The 18950-nt window shown below is 59.2% G+C and overlaps 2 protein-coding genes across 3 annotated transcripts in view; both read left to right on the top strand.

The window, feature by feature from the left end:
• Positions 1-8204, top strand: part of RAB11FIP5 (RAB11 family interacting protein 5) — a 38417-nt gene extending 30213 nt beyond the window's left edge. The window contains 2 exon segments of the mRNA XM_039550726.1: positions 3001-3184; positions 4028-8204. Coding sequence (XP_039406660.1) covers positions 3001-3184; positions 4028-4237 — 394 coding nt within the window. The 3' untranslated portion in view covers positions 4238-8204.
• A 4486-nt stretch (positions 8205-12690) lies between these two features.
• The window catches only part of SFXN5 (sideroflexin 5), an 86678-nt gene continuing 80418 nt past the window's right edge, over positions 12691-18950 (top strand). For both annotated transcript variants that reach the window (XM_039551495.1, XM_039551494.1), the window contains exon 1: positions 12691-12787. In XM_039551495.1, the coding sequence (XP_039407429.1) occupies positions 12731-12787 (57 nt within the window). In that variant the 5' untranslated portion in view covers positions 12691-12730. The remainder of the gene's footprint in view (positions 12788-18950) is intronic.

The following is an 18950-nucleotide window of genomic DNA, read 5'->3' as shown; positions in this document are numbered from 1 at the left end:
GGTAGCCAGAGGCACATAGATGAAGGAAAGATGGTAGGAAAAAGGTGGAAGGAAATGGAGCGACTTCAGACTTGGAATGGGCATTGAGTCCTGGCTGGGACAAAGTGTCTGCAAGTGAAGGAGAGCCGGTACCTGGTGTGAGACGGTGGGAGTTTGGGGTCAGGGGGTTCAGTGCCTCCTCAGGAGAGCTGGAAACCGGCACTGGGGTCCCATGGCCCCTTCCCAAGTGGCCAGAGGGCTCTTTGGTCTTCTTGTGTGGCTGCTGGGGTAAGGGAGCATCAGCTGCAACTCCCAGGTGTGCGGAGGGTCCTTTGCTGCTCCCGGGGACAGGGCTGGGAAGGTGTCACATCCCCGGGACAGGAGGGGCCCCAAGGACAGCCTGGGAGCGTGCCCTGGGGGCTCCACTGCCTGGAGCTCCTGCCCATCCCTGGGACATGGGGCTGGCCCAGCACACCGTAGCACCTGCAGGTGACAGGACTGGGGATGTCACAGGTGCCGAGGTGGTGGCACAGGTTGCACCTCCCTCATCTCAGGAGTGCAGAGAATCACTGTATTGTGAAAATGAGAGGTCAGGTTAAGTCACCTCATCTTGGTGATCCTCGTGGAGCCCCTGAACTCAGAGTGTTGCTTGGCACACCCCGGGACAGACCAGCAGAGCTGATCCCAAGCTCAGCCGTTCCCGTTCCTCCTACAGACCCTTTCTCCATGGAGAGCTGGCCCTCGGGTGCTGTATGGGGCTCCAGGCACAGCAGCTGGGCCACGGGAGAGGGATTCCCTTGGGTTTGTCCTCTGCTGTCTGGTTCTCAGTGAGGAGCATTTTACTGGGGTGACAAAGGCTTCATTTGGGACTTGCTGAGGGAAATGCACCCGGTTTTCCCTGTGCTCTGCAGTGACCTTGGGAGCGTCACTGAAAGCTGGGACAGGGCAAGGCTGGCTCAGAGAAGGGGACATGGCTGGGCCAGTGTCACCCTGAGATGTTCCACCTTGGCCTTAAGCTCCATCATAACTCAGATCCACTTGGGCTGCAGTGCTGGGTCAGGAGCCTTTGAGCAGCTGATTCCACACTCAAGCTCATGTTCATGGGTCAGGAGTGGAAACCGGTCCAGCTTCTCAGCAGATCCACCAGAATTCCAGGCCTGGCTGCGAGGTGTGAAGGTCCCCTGGAAGGAGCTGGTGCCACCATCCCAGGACAAACACAGGTGGAGGAATGTCTCCAGCTCTTGGATCCTTCCAGAGACAAACGGAGGAGGCAGAGCCCTGCAGTGCTCAGCCGAGCCCTGCACGCACCACCCGCAGTGGGATAAGGATTTATTCTCAGCAGTACCGTCAGGCCACGGGGCTGGCAGCAGCGTGTGACCACACTGGGGTGGAGATATCCCCCTGCTTTCAGATGCGTCCAAGCATTCCCACTGGCTTCCCAGGGACGTTCCCAGCCACGCTCAGGTCGTAGCCTCTGCGTGGCTGTGGGGATGCAGGAGGTGACAGTGACATTTGGGGCTCAGGCCTTGCTGTGATGAGCAGCCCTGGTGGCTCCCCCAGCCTCTCCTCACCCCTGTCCCACGGTGTCCTGGTGGTTGTAGCTCCTGGTCAGGTTTAGTCCCAGTGGGCAGCGCTGGAGCCTCATGTGCAGAACAGCAACTCCTCCAGCCCTGGCACTGCCAGTGACTCCCCCGTAGCTCTGTGGGATCCCTCTCCATCCTTTCCAGCTGCCCAGGACTACTGGGCTTTGTCCATGTGCTTGGACAGCTCTGCCAAGGGGTCAGAGGATCACAGAAACCTGAGCTGGGAGGAACCCACAGAGTCATCCAGTCCAGCTCCTGGCCCTGCACAGACCCCCCAACAACCCCACCCTGGGCATCCCTGGCAGCGCTGCCCAAACGCTCCTGGAGCTCTGGCAGCCTCGGGGCTGTGCCCATTCCCTGGGGAGCCTGGGCAGTGCCCAGCAGCCTCTGGGGGAAGAACCTTCCCTGATATCCAAACTGAGCCTGCCCTGACACAGCTCCAGCCCTTCCCTGGGTCCTGTCCCTGGGCACCAGAGGGAAGAGATCAGAGCTGTCCCTGTGCTGGCCCTCGGGAGGAGCTGATCCTTTGGCTTGTTGGAGCAGGTTGGTGGCTGCCAGTGCTGGCCCCTCCCAGCACGTGGACAGCAGGAGGCATCATCGTGGTTGAAGAGGATTTCCACATCCTTGGTATGTCCCGATCCCATCACCATGGACGAGGAACAAGGACACAGCTCCGCTGGGACACACAGCTGATGGGGTTGTCACCCTTGAGAGGCTTTGCAGAGCTCCCAGGTGGAGGTTTGGATGTTTCCATCCCGATGGATGGAGGTTTGGATGTTTCCATCCCGAGGATGGTGCACAGCTGTGCCTGCTCCTTGCAGGGAGGGAGCATCAGGTCACTTCTCTTTCCATCATGCTGAGAAGGAACTGGACTTTGTCCAAGCCCAGAAAGAACCTTTTGGGTGAAGAGTGAGGCAGAAATAAATGAAAATTAAATTCCCCCTTAACTGACTGCTCACCCTCCTTTTGGCCTCGTGGAGGGGGACAAATTCTGTGGTGGCTTCCAGGCAGGTAACATCCAACTCTTGGGATGGAGCACCAATGGTGACCCCAGACTCTTTATTTGGGAGTTCCTGAGCAGCAAAAAGCTGCTCTGGGCAGTGGATGCAGCAGCCTCTGATCACACTGGAACTGGGTTTGAGCTCCCCAGCTTCTCCAGCTCCTGGCAGCTGGGAGTTGTGACCCACAGCTTTCCTAGTGAGGATGGGCAGTGCAGGTGTGGGCAGGGCGTGTCCTGGGGCTCTGTATCTCCTGTCTGGGTGGGAGCAGCTCCGTGGGCTCTGCCCTGCCCTGCTGCTCTCGTGGGAGAAGGAGAGCTGTGGGCAGCACGGACACTGGGGTTCAGCTGGGCTCAGTCTCCTGAGCAGGGGCCATCCCTGTTCGATCCAAGGGAGAGGCAGCAGTGGGGGTGTTGACTGTCCCACCTTGTTCCCCGCAGCCCCCACCCCGTGAAGCCCCTCAGCGCTGGGCAGGAGGGCTCCAGCGAGAGGAAGCAGCAGCACAGGCCCAGCCTGGGCTCGGCGCTGAGCAATGGCCTGGAGAGGCTGAAGACGGTGACCACGAGCAGCGTCCAGCCCGTGGCCCCGGCCTCCCACCCCGACAAAACCGACCCCAAGTTAAAGGTAGGAGCCTGCCCCGAGTGAGGCTGTGCCAAACTCGCTCCGGGAGCTTTGCCCGTCAGGGGCAGGAGCTGCTGTGGGGAGGCAGAGCAGGGTCCTGTGGGCTGTGTGGGGATCCGGGACCCTGCTTGCTCTGCCTCCCTTCTGCCATGGATCCCTGGTCTCTGCACCTCCTCACCCCATCGTCTTCCCACTGCCTGCTTTGGTTTGGGGTTTGATTGTGCAGCGTGTGAGTGAATCCCTGCTTGTAGAAACATGGAATGGGTTGGGGAGGACCTTAAATCCCATCCAGTGCCACCCCTGCCATGGGCAGGGACACCACCCGCTGTCCCAGGGTGCTCCAAGCCCCAATGTCCAGCCTGGCCTGCCCAAGACCTGACAGGTGGAGGGTGGAGCAGCCTGACTGATGCTCTGAAGGGTTCCTGGTCCTGCAGAGGGAAGGTCCTTCCTGGAGCTTTGCTGGCCTGGATGTACTCCAAACATGGCCAGCAAAGGCTGAGGCCAGCAAAGCACCTGTGACACCTCTGAAGACACAGGGGGTGTTCCGAGGGTGATGCCTCCATCCCTTTGTCCACTCCCACTCCACTTGCCTCCCCAGCTTCACATGGAAAACGCTGCTGGGATTCACCTGAGTGAAGGACAAGCACAACCCTGCTGGTCTCAGAAGCCCTGTGGGTGCTGCAGGGAGTTCAGCCGGTGCTTTATGAGCACATCAGGTCCCTGTGGGTCAGACAGACAGACAGACACACAGAGTAGCAGTGCTCTGGCTGTCGCTGCAGCCTGCAAACATTACCGGGGCAGAGGTTTTGATTCCAGTGCCTGAGTGTCCCCCTTGGTTCCCACCAGGACCCCGCCCTGCAGGACCAGTCAGCCAAGTATTACCACCTGACCCACGACGAGCTGATCCAGCTGCTGCTGCAGAAGGAGGGGGAGCTGAGCAAGAAGGAGGAGCACATCCACGAACTGGAGAACTACATCGACCAGCTGCTGGTGCGCATCATGGAGCAGTCCCCCACGCTGCTGCAGATCCCGCTGGGGCGGGGCCAGGCCCCGTGACCCTGCCCAGAGCAGCAGCACCCAGCAGAGCTCTGCTCCAGCGACCGCTGCCAGCACCCCGCACCCCCTCCTCTCCCCAGAGGGCTCCAGTGGCTTCTACTCCCAGTTTAGCCGGGTTATCTGCTCCTTCCCAGCCCAAGCTTCCCCCAGCTCGGCTCCAGGGAGCTGTAGGGTGACGGGCTGCCAGCACCCTATGGGGAGGAGCAGAGCCCTCCACACGAGGCAGGCGCCTCCTTAGGTCCCCGTCGCTGTGACCAAGTGCCACCCCTGGGCACTCCTCCTGCCAGAGCTTTAAGTGACCCGTGGACATCTGAGAGCTGGAAACCATCTCCCCGTGACTTCATCTGCTGCTGCTGCTCCTCTGCCCACGCTCTTCCTCCTCTCTCCCTGAGGTCATGTCCCCTGGCTGGTGGATGGTGTTGGACTGGTGGGTGATGCTGGGGACGCTCAGACCCAGTGAGGCTCCCCCAGCGCGTTCCTGACCAGAGCCTGTGGGACGCCTCTTCCCCTCTGGCCCCAGTTACCCCCAGTGAAGGGTGAAGAGCCAGCTCCAGTTTGCGCCACTTCCTGGCCGGGGGAGACGCTCCACAAAGGGACAGCACCGGAGTCCGAGGGCCTGGCGTGGTGTCAGAGCCTGGCTGGGCCGCACTGGCTCCGTTACAGCACCGCTGCCAGGGTGACACTGCCTGGGTCCCTCACGGCTGGACTGGGAATGTGGGAAGGGAATATGGGATCGTGCCCCCGGAGTGCTGCAGGAGGGGCTGGTGTGCCCCGGAGGGACTGAGGAGTGCGGAATGAATCCACAGCTGAACTTCCACTCAGTATTCCCGGGAACGGCTGCCCATGGCTGCCCCACCCCAGCTCTGCTCGTCTGTCCCAGCGCAGCAGGAAAACGCCCCTGGAGTGAGACTCGGGAGGTCTGACCCCTCTGCAGGGCCACTGCGGGGTCAGGCACCCCAAACACTCCTGGCACAGCCCACAGCTCCAGTGCCAGTGCCCAGCCTGCTCCCCCAGGATCGCATCCCCACGCCGGGATCACCTCCCCACGCCGGGGTCACCTCCCCACGCCGGGGTCACCTCCCCACGCCGGGATCACCTCCCCACGCCGGGATGACCTCCCCACGCCGGGGTCACCTCCCCATGCCGGGGTCACCTCCCCACACGTCATCGGCTCTCCAGGGCTTGGGCCCAGCCTCAGGGGCTGTGGGGCAGCTCTGCCCACTGCGGACCCCTGAGTGACCACCCAAAGGGCTCCTATTTACCTGGCTGAACGATTGATTTGGAGGTACTGTGGAAGGGGATGGGAAGGATGTTGTTCCCTCCCTCATCCTGGCAGCATTTTGGCTGGAGAAGGTGCCTGTGCAGGCAGAGGGGCAGTTGGAGTGGGATTTCAACATGAAAGGCATCTTCTCCCTCTTCTCTGTCTCCCAAAGTTATGGGTTCTTTTAAATCCTCCCTGCTCTTCTCTTTGCTTGCTTCAGTACAGACCATGACTTTGAAGAATGGTGCCTTTTGCCAGAGGCCAGTAGCAGTTTCCTACCCCAGAAAGGCTCTGAAATCCAGCTCTCAGTCCCACACAACCTGCCCGGGTTGTCTCTCCTCTGTTTTCCTGCTCATCCCGAGAAAAGTGAGTTAATTGTTACCCACAGGCAGCAGAGCCTCCCCACACCTGCGCAGGTGCCTGGGTCCTTGCAGGAGTTGTGCACCGGGAGAAGCGGAGGCAGAGAGATCAGGAGCTGACACAGCAGGGAAGAGCAGGCTCAGTATTCCAGGACAAAATACAGCTGGATATGGACAGTGTGGGGTCAGGAGAGAAGGAGCTTTGGTCCTGTCTGACCCTTGGACCCTGCATGAGGAGGAAAACCCCAGCCATGACCCTCCCCCTCCTTCCTGCCTCTCCCCTGGTGGGAAACAGCTGGGGGTCTGCACTGCTCCAGCTGCTCCCCCTGTGTTTCTGTTCCTCCTCCCTGTGTTTGTGGGGTGGGATGGGGGTGTCCAAGGGAAGGTGTTTCTCCCATTTCAGAAAGTGCCAGGAGCCTTTCTCTGCCTGTAGGATCAGATCCTGTGTCCTGGGAGCCCGAGTCCCTCTGGGTGTCACCTGTGTCCCTGTGAGTGGAGGCAGCCAGGGAGGAGCTGTGGCCAGTGGGAATGCAGCCCTGGGAAAGCAGCACGGCATGGGAATGAGGGCTGGGAACAGGGACAAGGAGTTCCTCAGGAGGGCATTAAGGGGGGCAGGTGCAGAGCCAACATCTCCCCAAGAGCCAGGGCCCCTCTCTGGCTCCCCACTCCATGAAAACATCCTGGCCCCCTGCCCCAGCAGGGAGGGGTGTCGGTGCTCCCCACACAAGTGCCAATGTTTATGTGGATCCATGGCACCTCCTTCCCACCTCGCCCTCCTCTTCCCTCATGTCTCACCGCCTCCCTCAGCCCCCTCTGCCTTACTCAGCTCTGCCTTTTTTCGCTCCAAAGCCTGAATGTTTTGCACTTGAATATAAAAAGTTACTCTCAGAGCTCAGCAGGTTGTACCAGGTGTGCAGCCCTGCCAGCAATAGGTGCTTCCACATCTGCCTTGCCAGCAATACCTGTTCTGTTCCCTCATCTCCTGCCTTGCCAGCAATAGGTGCTTCCACATCTCCTGTGTCCAGCAATACCTGCTCCTTCCATCTCCTGCCTTTCCAGAGAATATCAGTTCCCCCATCTCCTGCCTTTCCAGCAATACCTGTTCCCTCATTTCCAGCCTTTCAAGCAATACCTGCTCCTTCCATCTCCTGCCTTGCCAGCAATACCTGTTCTGTTCCCTCATCTCCTGCCTTTCCAGCAGTACCTGTTCTGTTCCATCTCCTGTTTCCAGCAGTACCTGCCCCTCCCATCTCCAGGAGCCCAGGTGGGCACAGCACAGGTCCCTTGGCACTGGAGCTGAGCCGGGGCTGCAGAAGACTCGAGCAGTGGTGGATGTTCTGTGTCTGCCCTCGAGTGCCCAGCAGGCCAGAGGTACCTCGTCGTGTTAGGAAGAGGTGTCTTACAGATGCTCCTGTCTCTGTTCTCTGTTTCCCCACCCCGCTGTCCTGAAAATTCAGGGTTTCCCCCCCACCACACAGCTTTTGTTCTGTGCATGAGAGCAGCAGCTCGGCTGCAGTGCTGCAGTGGGGTCTGCAATGTTGCTGTTAAACCTCCACGTTCCCCAGGGAATGGCTTTGAGGACCTAAATGCTTTCTCAGAGAGGGAGGGGATGAGGAAGAGAATTGGGGAAATGTTCTCAAGTTGCCCATCTGGAATTTGTCTCTGTATTTAGTGACTGAATCTCCCTGTTTAGTGATTTTCTGGGGATTGCAGCGGCAGGAGCAGTGTTCCTGCTCCATGTTCCTGGCTGTGCTCCGAGCTCTGTCCCTCTCTGCTGAGCCCAGCACACCCCAAGGGTTTTCTGGGTCAGCAGCAGCTTCTCCCTGTTCTGTTTTAAACACAGCCATAACAATTCCCTGTGGTTTTGCCTTCCTCCTGGAGTTTGTTTTTCCACGCTCGAGCTGTTCCTCGAGGCTGCAGCAGGGTGCTGTGCTCTGCCTTTGCTGTCAGCCCACAGTTGGGTTTCTTGCTTCTCCAGAACTTCTGCCAATGATTTCTTTTCCCCTTGCCTGGTCCTCCTGGCCACACATGGGCCAGAAGAACCACCAAGGTTTATCCTCAAACTGGAACAAACCTGAAGGGATGTGAGTTCTCCAGTGTGACGTAGGCTCAGCCTTGTCTGGGAAGGAACCACCGTGTTTGGGGTTAAAAACCTGGAAAAACATCCCCAAGTGGGAGAAGTGTTGGGGATTTTGGAGATGTTGGTTTCCCTGTTCTTCACGTCCGCAGGAAGTGGGTTCTGTGTGTCTCATGTTTTAAGAGTTGCAACTAATGTTTATAAAGAGCTTGTTATTTACGTTTTAAGCACTTTAAAAAAAAAATAAAAGTTGTTCAAGCTGTTCCTAGACACTTCTGATTCACTGACAACAGCGTCTGTGCTGACGGCGCCTGGACACCGAGTGACATTTCTGTTTGTTTGCTGCAGGAGGAGGAGGAGGATGAGGAGGGTGTCAAACTCCTCCAGCAGCTTTTCCACCTGCCCCAACCGTCCCCGAGTGCTGTGCTGTGGGAATGCTGCAGGAACCTCGTGTTCCTCCCCAAATGCTGCTCCTGCCTCAGGTGTGGGGCACACGAGGGCGTCAGGATTCTCTCAGGTTTCTGGTGTGTGACTTGTGTTGTGTCCCGAGCATCCACGGAGTGGGGCTGGGATTGGAGCGAGCTGGAGCCGGGCTGGGCCAGGGGAGGCTCAGGGTGGACACTGGGACAATTCCTTCCTGGAAAGGGCTGTCCAGGCCTGGCACAGCTGCCCAGGGCAGGGGTGGTGTCCCCATTCCTGGAGGGATTTCAGAGCCCTGTGGATGTGGCACTTGGGGACATGGGGCAGGGGCGGGTGGTTGGGCTGCCTGGGCTCAGAGGGATTTTCCAAGCTGAACAAGTCCATGATTCTGTCGGCCTGCAGCTCCCTGCTGCTCACCAGCACAGCGGGAGGATCGGGGTTGGTGCTGCATTCCGGAGGATTTGTGGAGAACCCACAGCTGAGAGACCCCGGTGCAGCTGGGAGGAGAGGGAAAGGGAAGGAAAGGGGAAAGGGGAAAGGAAGGCTGGCTCTCTCCTGCTGTGCCACAGACACAGGGTCCAGCCCCGGGTGCCTGGTGGGAACAGCCGGCTCCCTTGGTGCTCCCGGGAACTCCGATGTTCCTCCCCGCCCTCTGCGGCGGTGCCAGCCCGCAGCTCCTCCTGCGGCTCCTCGTCCCCAGCCCTCCCACCTTTCACCACTCGGCCCTTTTCCTTCCCGGCACCCTCTTCTCTCTCCATTCAAGCCTTTTCCTTCAAGGAAATCAACTCCCCTTAAGCCCCTGTAAATGACTCCGCTGCTCCCGCGGGAGAGCTTCCTTAGCGCTAATCCCGGTTTGTTTTTCCTCCCTCTGGATGGAGGAGCTCGGCACCTGTGGGGGGATCACGTTAACCCCGGGGTGGCTCAGAGGGAGATGTTGGCTGCTCGGGGTGCTGGGCTCTGACCCTCTGAAAGGGGCTCCATCCCAGAGAAAGGCAGCCCGGACCAGCCGGGGCAGTCACGGGGAGAGCTGGAGGCTGGAAGTTGGGAAAACAGGATTTCCAGCGTTGTTCCTGCTGCACTCCCGTGCCGGACTCGGCCGGGTCCGTGCCTGCCTTCAGCACGGGCTCGGGGCTGGTGGGAACAATTCCCATCCCCGCACGAGGAGCTGCCTGGGATTGTTGTTCCAAGCTGGAGTTTTGCTGCCCAACGCAAGTTTTCCCCAGATCTGGCTTTACAGATGGAAGCTGACAAGGAATGTTCCTGTGACTTTGTCCCGGAGCCAGCCCGGCCCCACACCCAGCTGTCCCCATTAGGGTGGGTGCCTGGGACCCCAAAACTCGCCCATGAGGCGGAGAGAGCCCTGGCTGCACACCGGGTGCCCCCAAAGCTGCTCTCACTCCCCTCCTCAGCTGGGCAGGGAGAGAAAATACACCAAAAAGCTCATCTGGGGATAAGGGCAGGGAGAGATCCCCCAGAACTCACCAGTGACTGTCACGGGCAAAAGAGATTGAGGAAATCAGTTTAATTTATTGCCACTCAAATCAGAGTAGGGCAATGAGAAATAAACCCAAATCTTAAGTCTTTTCCCCCCCGCCCCTCCTTTCTTCCCAGGCTCAGCTTCACTTCCACATTTTCTCCCAGGGGGTGGGGCTGTGGTCGGCCCAGCACACATCGCCTCTGCTGCCCCTTCCTCCGCAGAGGTCGGACTCCTCACGCTCTGCCCCTGCTCCTGGGGTCCCTCCCACGGGAGACAAATCCTCCAGGAACTTCTCCCGTTTGAGTCCTTCCCTTGGGCTGCAGTTCTTCAGGAATGGCTCCAGTTTGGGGCCCCCAGGAGGTCACGAGTCCTGCCAGGACCCTGCTCCAGCATGGGCTTCCCATGGGGTCACACCTCCTTCAGGGGCTTCCCATGGGGTCGCAGCCTCCAGGATCTCCTCACAGGAGCCACCCCTGGAGCCCCCCTACCCAAACCCAGCACTCCCAGTTTCTAGACGAGCCCACACCATGTCTGGGGGGGTTTGGTTCCCCCTCCCCCCCAAAAACTTGGAAAGAAACATCATTTTTGAGTGGAGAAGCAACCCCCCCTCCTTCCCCAAACCAGGGAAACACAAGTTGTCAGTCGGGATGGATCTGGTGGGATTGATATCAGCCAAAGAATTGATATTCTTTCTGGTATTTAACCAAAAAAGTGATAGTCTTATGTCACTCCAAATGTGGTTCGAGATAAACAGATTCTCTCCCCTCTGTTGTTACACAACATTTCGTGTGTCAACACTGGGGACTGGATCAATTATCTGGCTCGGGCTGCAGGGAGGGAGGGGGTTTCCCTGTGAGACAGGGATTTGGGGGAGCATCCATATTCATGGCGATCTCCCGCCTTGGGAAGCGCGGGATGGAAACTTTGGGGGGGGGAGTGGCCTCCGAGAGCTTTTGTCAGTGCTCGTTTATATTTATGGTTTTATTTTACCTTTTGAGACAGAGCTGGGGAGAAGGAACCGACCCTGAGCGAAGGCCGGGTTTGGGATAAAGGCTGACCCCAGAGCTCCGGGGTCGTCCCTGCGGGGCTGTGGGGCCAGGGAAGGCTGGAGCCACCTCGAGTCACAGCCAGCAAACCCCGAACTCCCAGGGACGCCAGGGACGTGGTGGGAGCGCTCCAGGGGCAGGATGTGCTCCCAGACCGGATCCTGGCTCCTCATGGCCCTGTCCCCGGCCACAGCTGGGATTTCCAGTGCAGCAGGAGAGGTGGTGCTGCTGCTGTCACCCCCAGGCAGCAGGAACAGCTCGATTTCAGCAATACCTCTGAGGAAAAACAAACATGATAAAACACCATTTCCCTGCTCTTTTCTGTTCCACTTTTCGCCCTTCAGACAAGGCCAGAGCCCCTTTTCCATCCCTTTTCCACCAGGAGCTGCAGGAGATTTGGGATTCACTGAACGGGATCAGGGTGAATTAGCCTAAAATCAGAAATTGCTTTTGCAGGTGGGAAGAAAACAGGAAATGATCAGCTCTGCATCCAGCAGGCAGAGCAGCAGCACCCCCACAGCAAAATGGGATGGCCACAGTTTTCCCTGGAGAGCAAAAATAAGGGATTTTCTTTTCAGGTGTATTTTTTAATTCCTCCTTAGATGGAAATCCTGCTCCTGCCCTGCTCTGTCACCCGCTGCCTTTGCTTCTCCTCCACCAACCCTTCCCTGTTCCCTCCCTGCTCCATCCGCATGTCCCTCTGTTTGCTGTCCCTGTGCTCTTCCTCGGAGAATTGATCCTAATCCTCCAAACAATTTCGCCGGCATTTGAAGGTCCAGACACTTCTTATCCCACTAATCTGGGGAAGAGAATTCCGGAGATGGCTCCGTGTGCCCCCCGGTGCCCCCAGCCCCGCACGACCTTGGCTTTATCTCCACAAATCATTATCACAGCCAGGTCCCCGTTCTGGATTTGTAATCAGCTGCTCCAAAGGTCAGTGGTGACGGTGGGGCTGCCATCAAAGCAGGGATCTGCATTTCCACAGGGAAACAGAATCATGGAACTGGTGGGGTTGGGAAAGAACTTCGAGACCATGGAGTCCAACCATCCCCAGCACTGCCTGGGCCACCACTGCCCCACCTCCCCAAGTGCCACATCCACACGGCTTTGAAATCCCTCCAGGGTTGAGCACTCCACCCCTGCCAAGGCTGGACAGCCCTTTCCAGGAAGGAATATTCCCAGTATCCACCCTGAGCCTGCCCCGGCCCAGCCTGAGGCCGTTCCCTCTCCTCCTGTCCCTGTTCCCTGCCAGCAGAGCCCGACCCCCCCGGCTGCCCCCTCCTGTCAGGGACTTGTGCAGAGACACAAGGTCCCCCCTGAGCCTCCTTTGCTCCAGCCTGAGCCCCTTTCCCAGCTCCCTCAGGAATTCTCCAGCCCCTTCCCAGCCCCGTTCCCTTCCCTGGACACGCTCCAGCCCCTCCATGACCTTCTTGTCATAGATGTCGTAGAGATGAAAATTTAATCATATTTGGGGTAGTTTTTCAGAACTTTTTGGGCTCTCACCTTTCCGTGCCTTTTTATTTGCTCAATCCATTGCACGGCTAAGGCAGAACTCTTCTTTCCATGTCACGGTCACCAGGGACGCCCTCACTCTGCGCATTCCGCCTTTCCCCCGCTCGCTCCCGCAGCTTCCCACGCCCCCGGCGGGACTACATTTCCCATGGTGCCCCGCGCGGCCCCGCCCTCCCCATTGGCTGGCAGGTACGGCGCGGCCCCGCCCCCGGCAGTGGCCGGGGGACTCCATGTCCCGGCGTGCCCCGCGGCAGCTGCGGTTGGCCGCAGCCAATCAGCGCGGGGCCGGCCGGGGGGCGGGGCCGGCGGCGGGGGAGGCTGTTTAAAGTGGCGCTTGCGGGATGGCGGAGCCGGCGGACTATCCTCCGTTCCAGCTGGGGAAGCCCCGCTTCGAGCAGGTACGGCCGGCGGCGGGAGGCGGCGGGGGGGGGACACCGGGAGCGGCGGCGGGAGCTTTCCCTGCCCGGCGCGCGGCATCGCCCCCCCCCACCCCGGGAGCGGAGCCCCCCGCTCCCCGCTCCGCTTCGCCCCGCCCCTCCCGCGGTGCGGCGCGCTGATTGGTCCGCAGCCCCCGCGCCATTGGCCGTCCGAGCTGTCACTCAGAGCCGCCGCCCCCTGTCCGCGGCGGGCGGGCACTGGCGCGTCCCGGCGCGCCCCTGTGGCGCGGGGCGCAGCGCGGCGGGCGGGGGGAACGGGGGTCGCGGGTTCGAGCCCCGCGGATGCCCCCCGGGGCAGCGGGGACGGGCAGGGTCCCGGTGTCGCGTGGCGCGGGCTTGTCCTTGCTCCGGGGGGATGCTGCGAGGGAATGGGCTCTGCCCGGGCAGCCCATAGATTGAGGGCTGAGTTGTGGCCACCCAGGCCGAGGTGTAGGACAGGAGAGTGTGACAGATCAGGACATCCTTGTCTCCGCTGTACCCGACACCTGGGGGTGGGGAGCGTAGCCCACGGTCGGGTCACACACCTGTCCCCAGGTGAGCAGGTGCAGGGACAGAGCTCGTCCCTGCTGCCACCACCCAGTGTGGATGATCAGAGACCTTGTGGTGCTTGTGGAACCATTCAGGCTGATAAAAAAGCTCATCAGACCTCCTTCAGTCCCTCTGGAGCTGGGCAGGACTCCCTGGAGAAGCTGCTGCTTAGCTTGGCCCTGTGAGTGTGTCCGAGCAGTGGGACAATGCCCAGGGAGACCATTCCCGCTCTCCACAAGAATCCAGGATCCCTACTCAGCCCCCGTCTGCCTCGACACCTGTGCTTGGCTTGACCCAAGCAGCCCTTTGGGATGAGCTGTGGATTTCCCATGGGGGCCATTCCATGGTGGATCTCCTGCCTCTTCCCACACCCCAAATTCCTGCAGGGCTTGGAGCAGCCTGGGCCAGTGGAGGTGTCCCTGCCCTGAGGAATGGGAAGGGCTCTAAGGTCCCTTCCAAGCCCACCCCATCGGTGCAGGAGGTGCCAGGGCACATCCTCGGGGTGACGGGGAGGGGGTGACTCCCCGGGAATGGGAGGGATGCTCCGGCTGGGGAGAGAGGGAGCTTTGTAATCAGGAGAGGAGGAGGAGGAGGAGACGCTTCTCCCTTCTAGACACCACAGATGATTCCAGGCACACTTGGCAGCGCGTCAGGCACAGAATCGGTGCGTTCTGTTCATTAAGGAGCGACTGTCACTTGTGGCAGCACGGAGGAAACGTTCCAGGGGCTGTGGCAGGATGTTCCTGGCCGGAGCAGTGGGGAGGCTGCTCCTGGCTGCTGCTCCCGGGACATGGGCTGGGCCTGGAGTGAGGGTCACCCACTGGGGGAAGGGCCCTTGGGAAGGGACTCCTTGGGAATGCTTTTCCAGAAGGCCGCTCTGAGCATGGCAAATCACTCCCTTCTCTGCTCTAGGGGTTTTACCCCTTTCCTGTAAATTTTCTGGGAGCAGCAGTGGTGCTGCTGTCCTGCTGGCTTCATCCCAAATTCCCTGTTTTCTCCTGCTCCCTCTGCCCAAGGTTGGACATCCCAGTCTGGAAGCCGACAGCGTTGTGGGGTCACAGAGCAAGGGGGTTTCCAAGGGTTATGGCTCCTGGCTGGATCCTGTGTTGGCTCTGCTCCGTTCAGGATGCAGCAGCACCCACATTCCCGCTGCCACCACGGCCTGGGAGAGCCCAGCTCCTCCATCCCTGGCTCATGCTCCTCCTGGTCTTCATTTCCCCCACCTTGACCTTGGTGTTTCCTTCCAAACTCCAGTGCTGGAGAGAAACCCCAGCGCATCCCTGAGGGATCAGAGATTCCCCAGCCCTTCCCTACCAGGTGCTTCTGCTTTCCCCACACCTCCCTGCCTTTGCCTGTTCTTTCCAGGGCCTTTCCAGGCTTTTATCTGTTTGTGAGACCTCAGCTTCAGCTGATGGAGATGCCTTGTTGTTTTGGGCAGGATCAGTGAGCCGGGGTGGTTGAAATTCCGGCCGTGTCCCTGTGGGCTGCCAGCGCTCCGCTTTCCTGGGAAGCGCTGGCTGGGAGCAGCTCTGGGGCTGTGCAAAGGGACACTGGCCTGGAAGCGGGGCTGGGACAGACACAGGACAAGTTCTGTGCTGGGAACAAAAGCCTTGGGAGCAGAGCCGGCTCCGGGGGTTTGGTTCAGAGCGGAATTCCCTTCCCGCCGTGAGCCGGAGCTCCAGGAGCGCCGGGCGGAATTGGGGACAGCAGGAGGGACAGGCCCGGCCCGGGGCACCTCTGGGGTTATGAAATCCCCTTCCCTGCCTCTGCAGCTCCCTCGTTTTCCCTCCTCTCCGGGCGATGTTCTGTCGAGTCACCTTTTCCCAGCTCCCTGCCAGAAAGGCTCCGGCTCCCAGGGGAAACGGGGCTATTTTTAGGTGAGAGAAGAAATGAGGACGTTGGGCTTGAGAATGTGTGATAAGGACTTAATTTTCTGACAAGTAGGGCTAATTTGTTAGAAATACTCCTTTTTTTTCTTTTTCCCTTCTTTATTTCTGTATTTTAATTCCTTTTCCTTTGAGGATTTGCTGAGTGCTGCCTCTGCCAGAGCCCACTGTGTGCTCCCAGTGCTCTGGGGTCAATGCCTGGGGCCGAGACATTTATCCTGAGCAAAATGCAGTGGGAGGTGTCCCTGCCCATGGCAGGGGTGGCACTGGATGGGCTTTCAGGTCCCTTCCCACCCAAACCGTTCCAGGATTCTATGTCCAAGATCACCTTGCAATGAAAGATGCCGGAGATCAGGAGATGCCTCAGTGTGAGGTTAATTGTTCCCTTTGATAAACAGGATGAAACTCCTCTCTCCTAAAGGGATGTCCTTATGGAGGAGGGATTGTCTTAACAGGGTGCAGAAGGATCATGGAATCCCAGCCTGGTCTGGGTTGGAATGGATGTTAAATCCCATCCAGGGCCACCCCAGCCATGGGCAGGGACACCTCCCACCATCCCAGGTGGATCCAAGCCCCAGTGTCCAGCCTGGCCTTGGGCACTGCCAGGGATCCAGGGGCAGCCCCAGCTGCTCTGGCAATTCCAGCCCAGCCCCTCCCCACCCTCCCAGCCAGCAATTCCTTCCCAGCATCCCAGCCCAAGCTCCCCTTTCCCACTGGGAAGCCATTCCCTGCCTCCTGGCCCTCCAGGCCTTGGCCCCAGTCCCTCTGCAGCTCTCCTGGAGCCCCTTTAGGCCCTGCAAGGGGCTCGCAGCTCTCCCTGGCTCCTTCCCTTCTCCAGGGGAACATTCCCAGCTCTCCCAGCTGCCTCCAGAGCAGAGGGGCTCCAGGCCTGGAGCAGCTCCGGGGCCTCCTCTGGGCTCTCTCCAGCAGCTCCACGTCCTTCTGCTGTTCCCTGGCTTTTCCACATCTCCCTCACCCAGGACTGGACTTTAAGGGGAATTTGTGTGCTTGTGGCTCGTGCTGAGCTGTCAGCCCCAGCTCCTGTCCATGAGAGGTCCCTGTGCCGTGTCCTGGCTGTGCCCCCTCCCAGGGCACACCTGGCCCTGCCCCTGCTGATGGCTCTGAGGTGCAGGAGCTTCTCCCGTCAGAGTCTTGGCTCTTTAACGTTAGAAAACCAAATCAAGGACATCAAAGGGCTGAGAATCCACAGTTTGAGCCTAAACTTGCCGTGGGCTGGGCAAGAAGTCCACAAATGACACAAACCTGGCTGCGCCTCGTCACAGTCCCACTGCTCAATGGCTTCAATTGTCTCAGTTTTGTTTGGGTTAGCTTAAATCCCTCCTAATTAATTTAAAGCTGACATGAGCCTGGTTTTGAGCTCAACCCCACCCCAAGCCTGCATGCTTTTTGCTCTGGTTTAATTAAATCCTGTTTAAAATCCGGCTGTAATTAAAGCGGTGAAGGTATCGGTACCTCCTGCTCTTCCCAGGCCTGCCCAGCACAGGCTCCTTGGAATCCTCTCCCTCCTGAAGGTGATTAACACCTCGATGACGGCCTCTTCCCTGCTCTCAAATCCCTGGAACCTGCCAGGAGTCGCTTCCTTGTGGTTCTTGGATCAGCTGGTCCTTCACGGCCCGGATCCTGGATCCTCGATGCTCCCGAGCTGCTGTGCCCTGGAAGGGAATTAATATTCCCAGCCACTTCCTCGTGCTTGCAGGCTGCTGAGAAGTGGTCCCAAAATAGCCCCGATTAATCACAGGAAATCTGTGTTGTTCGGTTTGCTCCCAGTTTACTCCAGCAGCTGTTCCAGGAATTAAAGGGGGAAGAAGCCCAGGGATGGATATTTGGGAGCGGAAGGTCAGACTCGTGGGCACCTCACAGGCTCCGTGCCTGGCACGAGGGTGAGAGCAGGGCTGGATCCATCCCCCCTGCTCAGGGAAATCAGGGCTGGGTTGACAGTGAGGGCACCGAGCTGTTCCTGTGTCCAGGGGCCAGATCCTCCCATCCCATTTCCATCTCCTGACAGCTTTTGGGTTGCTGGGTCATGGAATCCTGGACTGGTTTGGGCGGGAAGGGACCTTAAAGCCCACCCAGTGCCACCCCATCCACGGGCAGGGACACCTCCCACTGTCCCAGGCTGCTCCCAGCCCCAGTGTCCAGCCTGGCCTTGGGCACTGCCCAGGGATCCAGGAGCAGCCCCAGCTGCTCTGGCAATTCCAGCCCAGCCCCTCCCCACCCTCCCAGGGAAGAATTCCCCCAAGTTTCTGAATTACTGGGAATTGCTGGGTTTCTTTTTTCACCTTTTGTTTTGCCTGCAGCTCTGTGAAAACCAATCTTGAATTACAAATATTAGTTTGGCTTCTAGTCAGGAGAATAAACCTGGGAAGCAGGGAATGACCTGGAGGGTGGGGAGCCAAGCAGTGAGGCAGCTTCCCACATCATCTGAAAGGGGGGAGCACAGAGTCCCATGGCTGGGGTGCAGGAAAACAGAGGACATTTTATGGTCAGGAGCTGGACAGTGGTGGTGAGGGCACTGCAGGGGGAGGGAGCAGTGGGGTGTGCAGGGAGGGTGCTGAGGTGGAGCCCCAGGGAGCCCTCGTGGCTCTGGGTTTGGAGCTGGCTCTGTCTGATGGGTGCTCACAGAGCTCTGGGTGTGGGGAAATGAAGCCCTGACTCATCGGAGTTTAACAAAACCAGGGAAAACCTGTCCAGGCTCAGATTCCCTGATGGTTTTGGTGTTCTCTGACCACAGAATGGACGAGTTCAGGCAGCACCACCTCGAAACAAATCCCTCATTGCTTCCTGCACTGGTCCAAGGTGTCCAGAGCAGCTGTGGCTGCCCCTGGATCCCTGGCAGTGCCCAAGGCCAGGCTGGACACTGGGGCTTGGATCCACCTGGGACAGTGGGCGGTGTCCCTGCCATGGCAGGGGTGGCACCGGATGGGCTTTAAGGTCCCTTCCATCCCAAACATTCCATGATTTAAGGATTTGGGGCACTCTCAGCTCCCCAGCTGAGCACCAGGGCTGAGTCAGCCCCAGCACTGGGCAGGAGAGGAGCAGGGAACGTGGGAATGGGATAACATCAGGGTGGATCTGAGCTGCTCAGACCTGTCCTGTGCTCGGCCTTGCTGAGCTTGGCCAGGCAGGAGCAGGGCAGGAGCTCAGTGCCAGCCAAACCCCAGCCCTGGGATACGGGACCGGCTCCCCGAGGGCCTGGGCAGCTTGGGAAATGGGAATTGGTAATTCTGAATGACGTTTATACCCTGCCCCTTTGAACCTGAGGTCTCCTTCCCCCTCCCTTGTCATTTACTCCTTGGCCAAGTGGGTGTAAAACACTGATGTTCCATTTAATTCCATTTATTATTGCATTTCTCACTGTGTCTCAACGATAAAGGCAGTGGGGAAGTCGAGGCCACTCAGATTTGAAGTCCCCCCGCCCTGCTGTTGTTGGAGGCAGTCATTCCAACGGCTCTGGGTTGCTGGTGGTGCTGTGGGATGAGCGGTGGGACGGGGCTGCTGCTCCGTGGGATGGCTGAGGGGTGGATGGGGTGAGTCAGGAATTGCTCACGGCCCCCTGCACCCCTGGGAAGGGTTGGACAGCGGTGCTGGGGAGGGTGGTGGCATCTGCAGGGATCCTCAAACCCAAAACAAAAGGGAGGCAGCGAAATGTCAAGCTCAAAACCGCTCGAAAGTACCAGAATTAGTGTTAA

Source organism: Corvus cornix, chromosome 4 (assembly GCF_000738735.6).
Source record: "Corvus cornix cornix isolate S_Up_H32 chromosome 4, ASM73873v5, whole genome shotgun sequence".
Lineage (NCBI taxonomy): Eukaryota > Metazoa > Chordata > Aves > Passeriformes > Corvidae > Corvus > Corvus cornix.
Note: the sequence above shows the minus strand (reverse complement) of the source record. Positions and strands in the feature narration are given on the sequence as shown.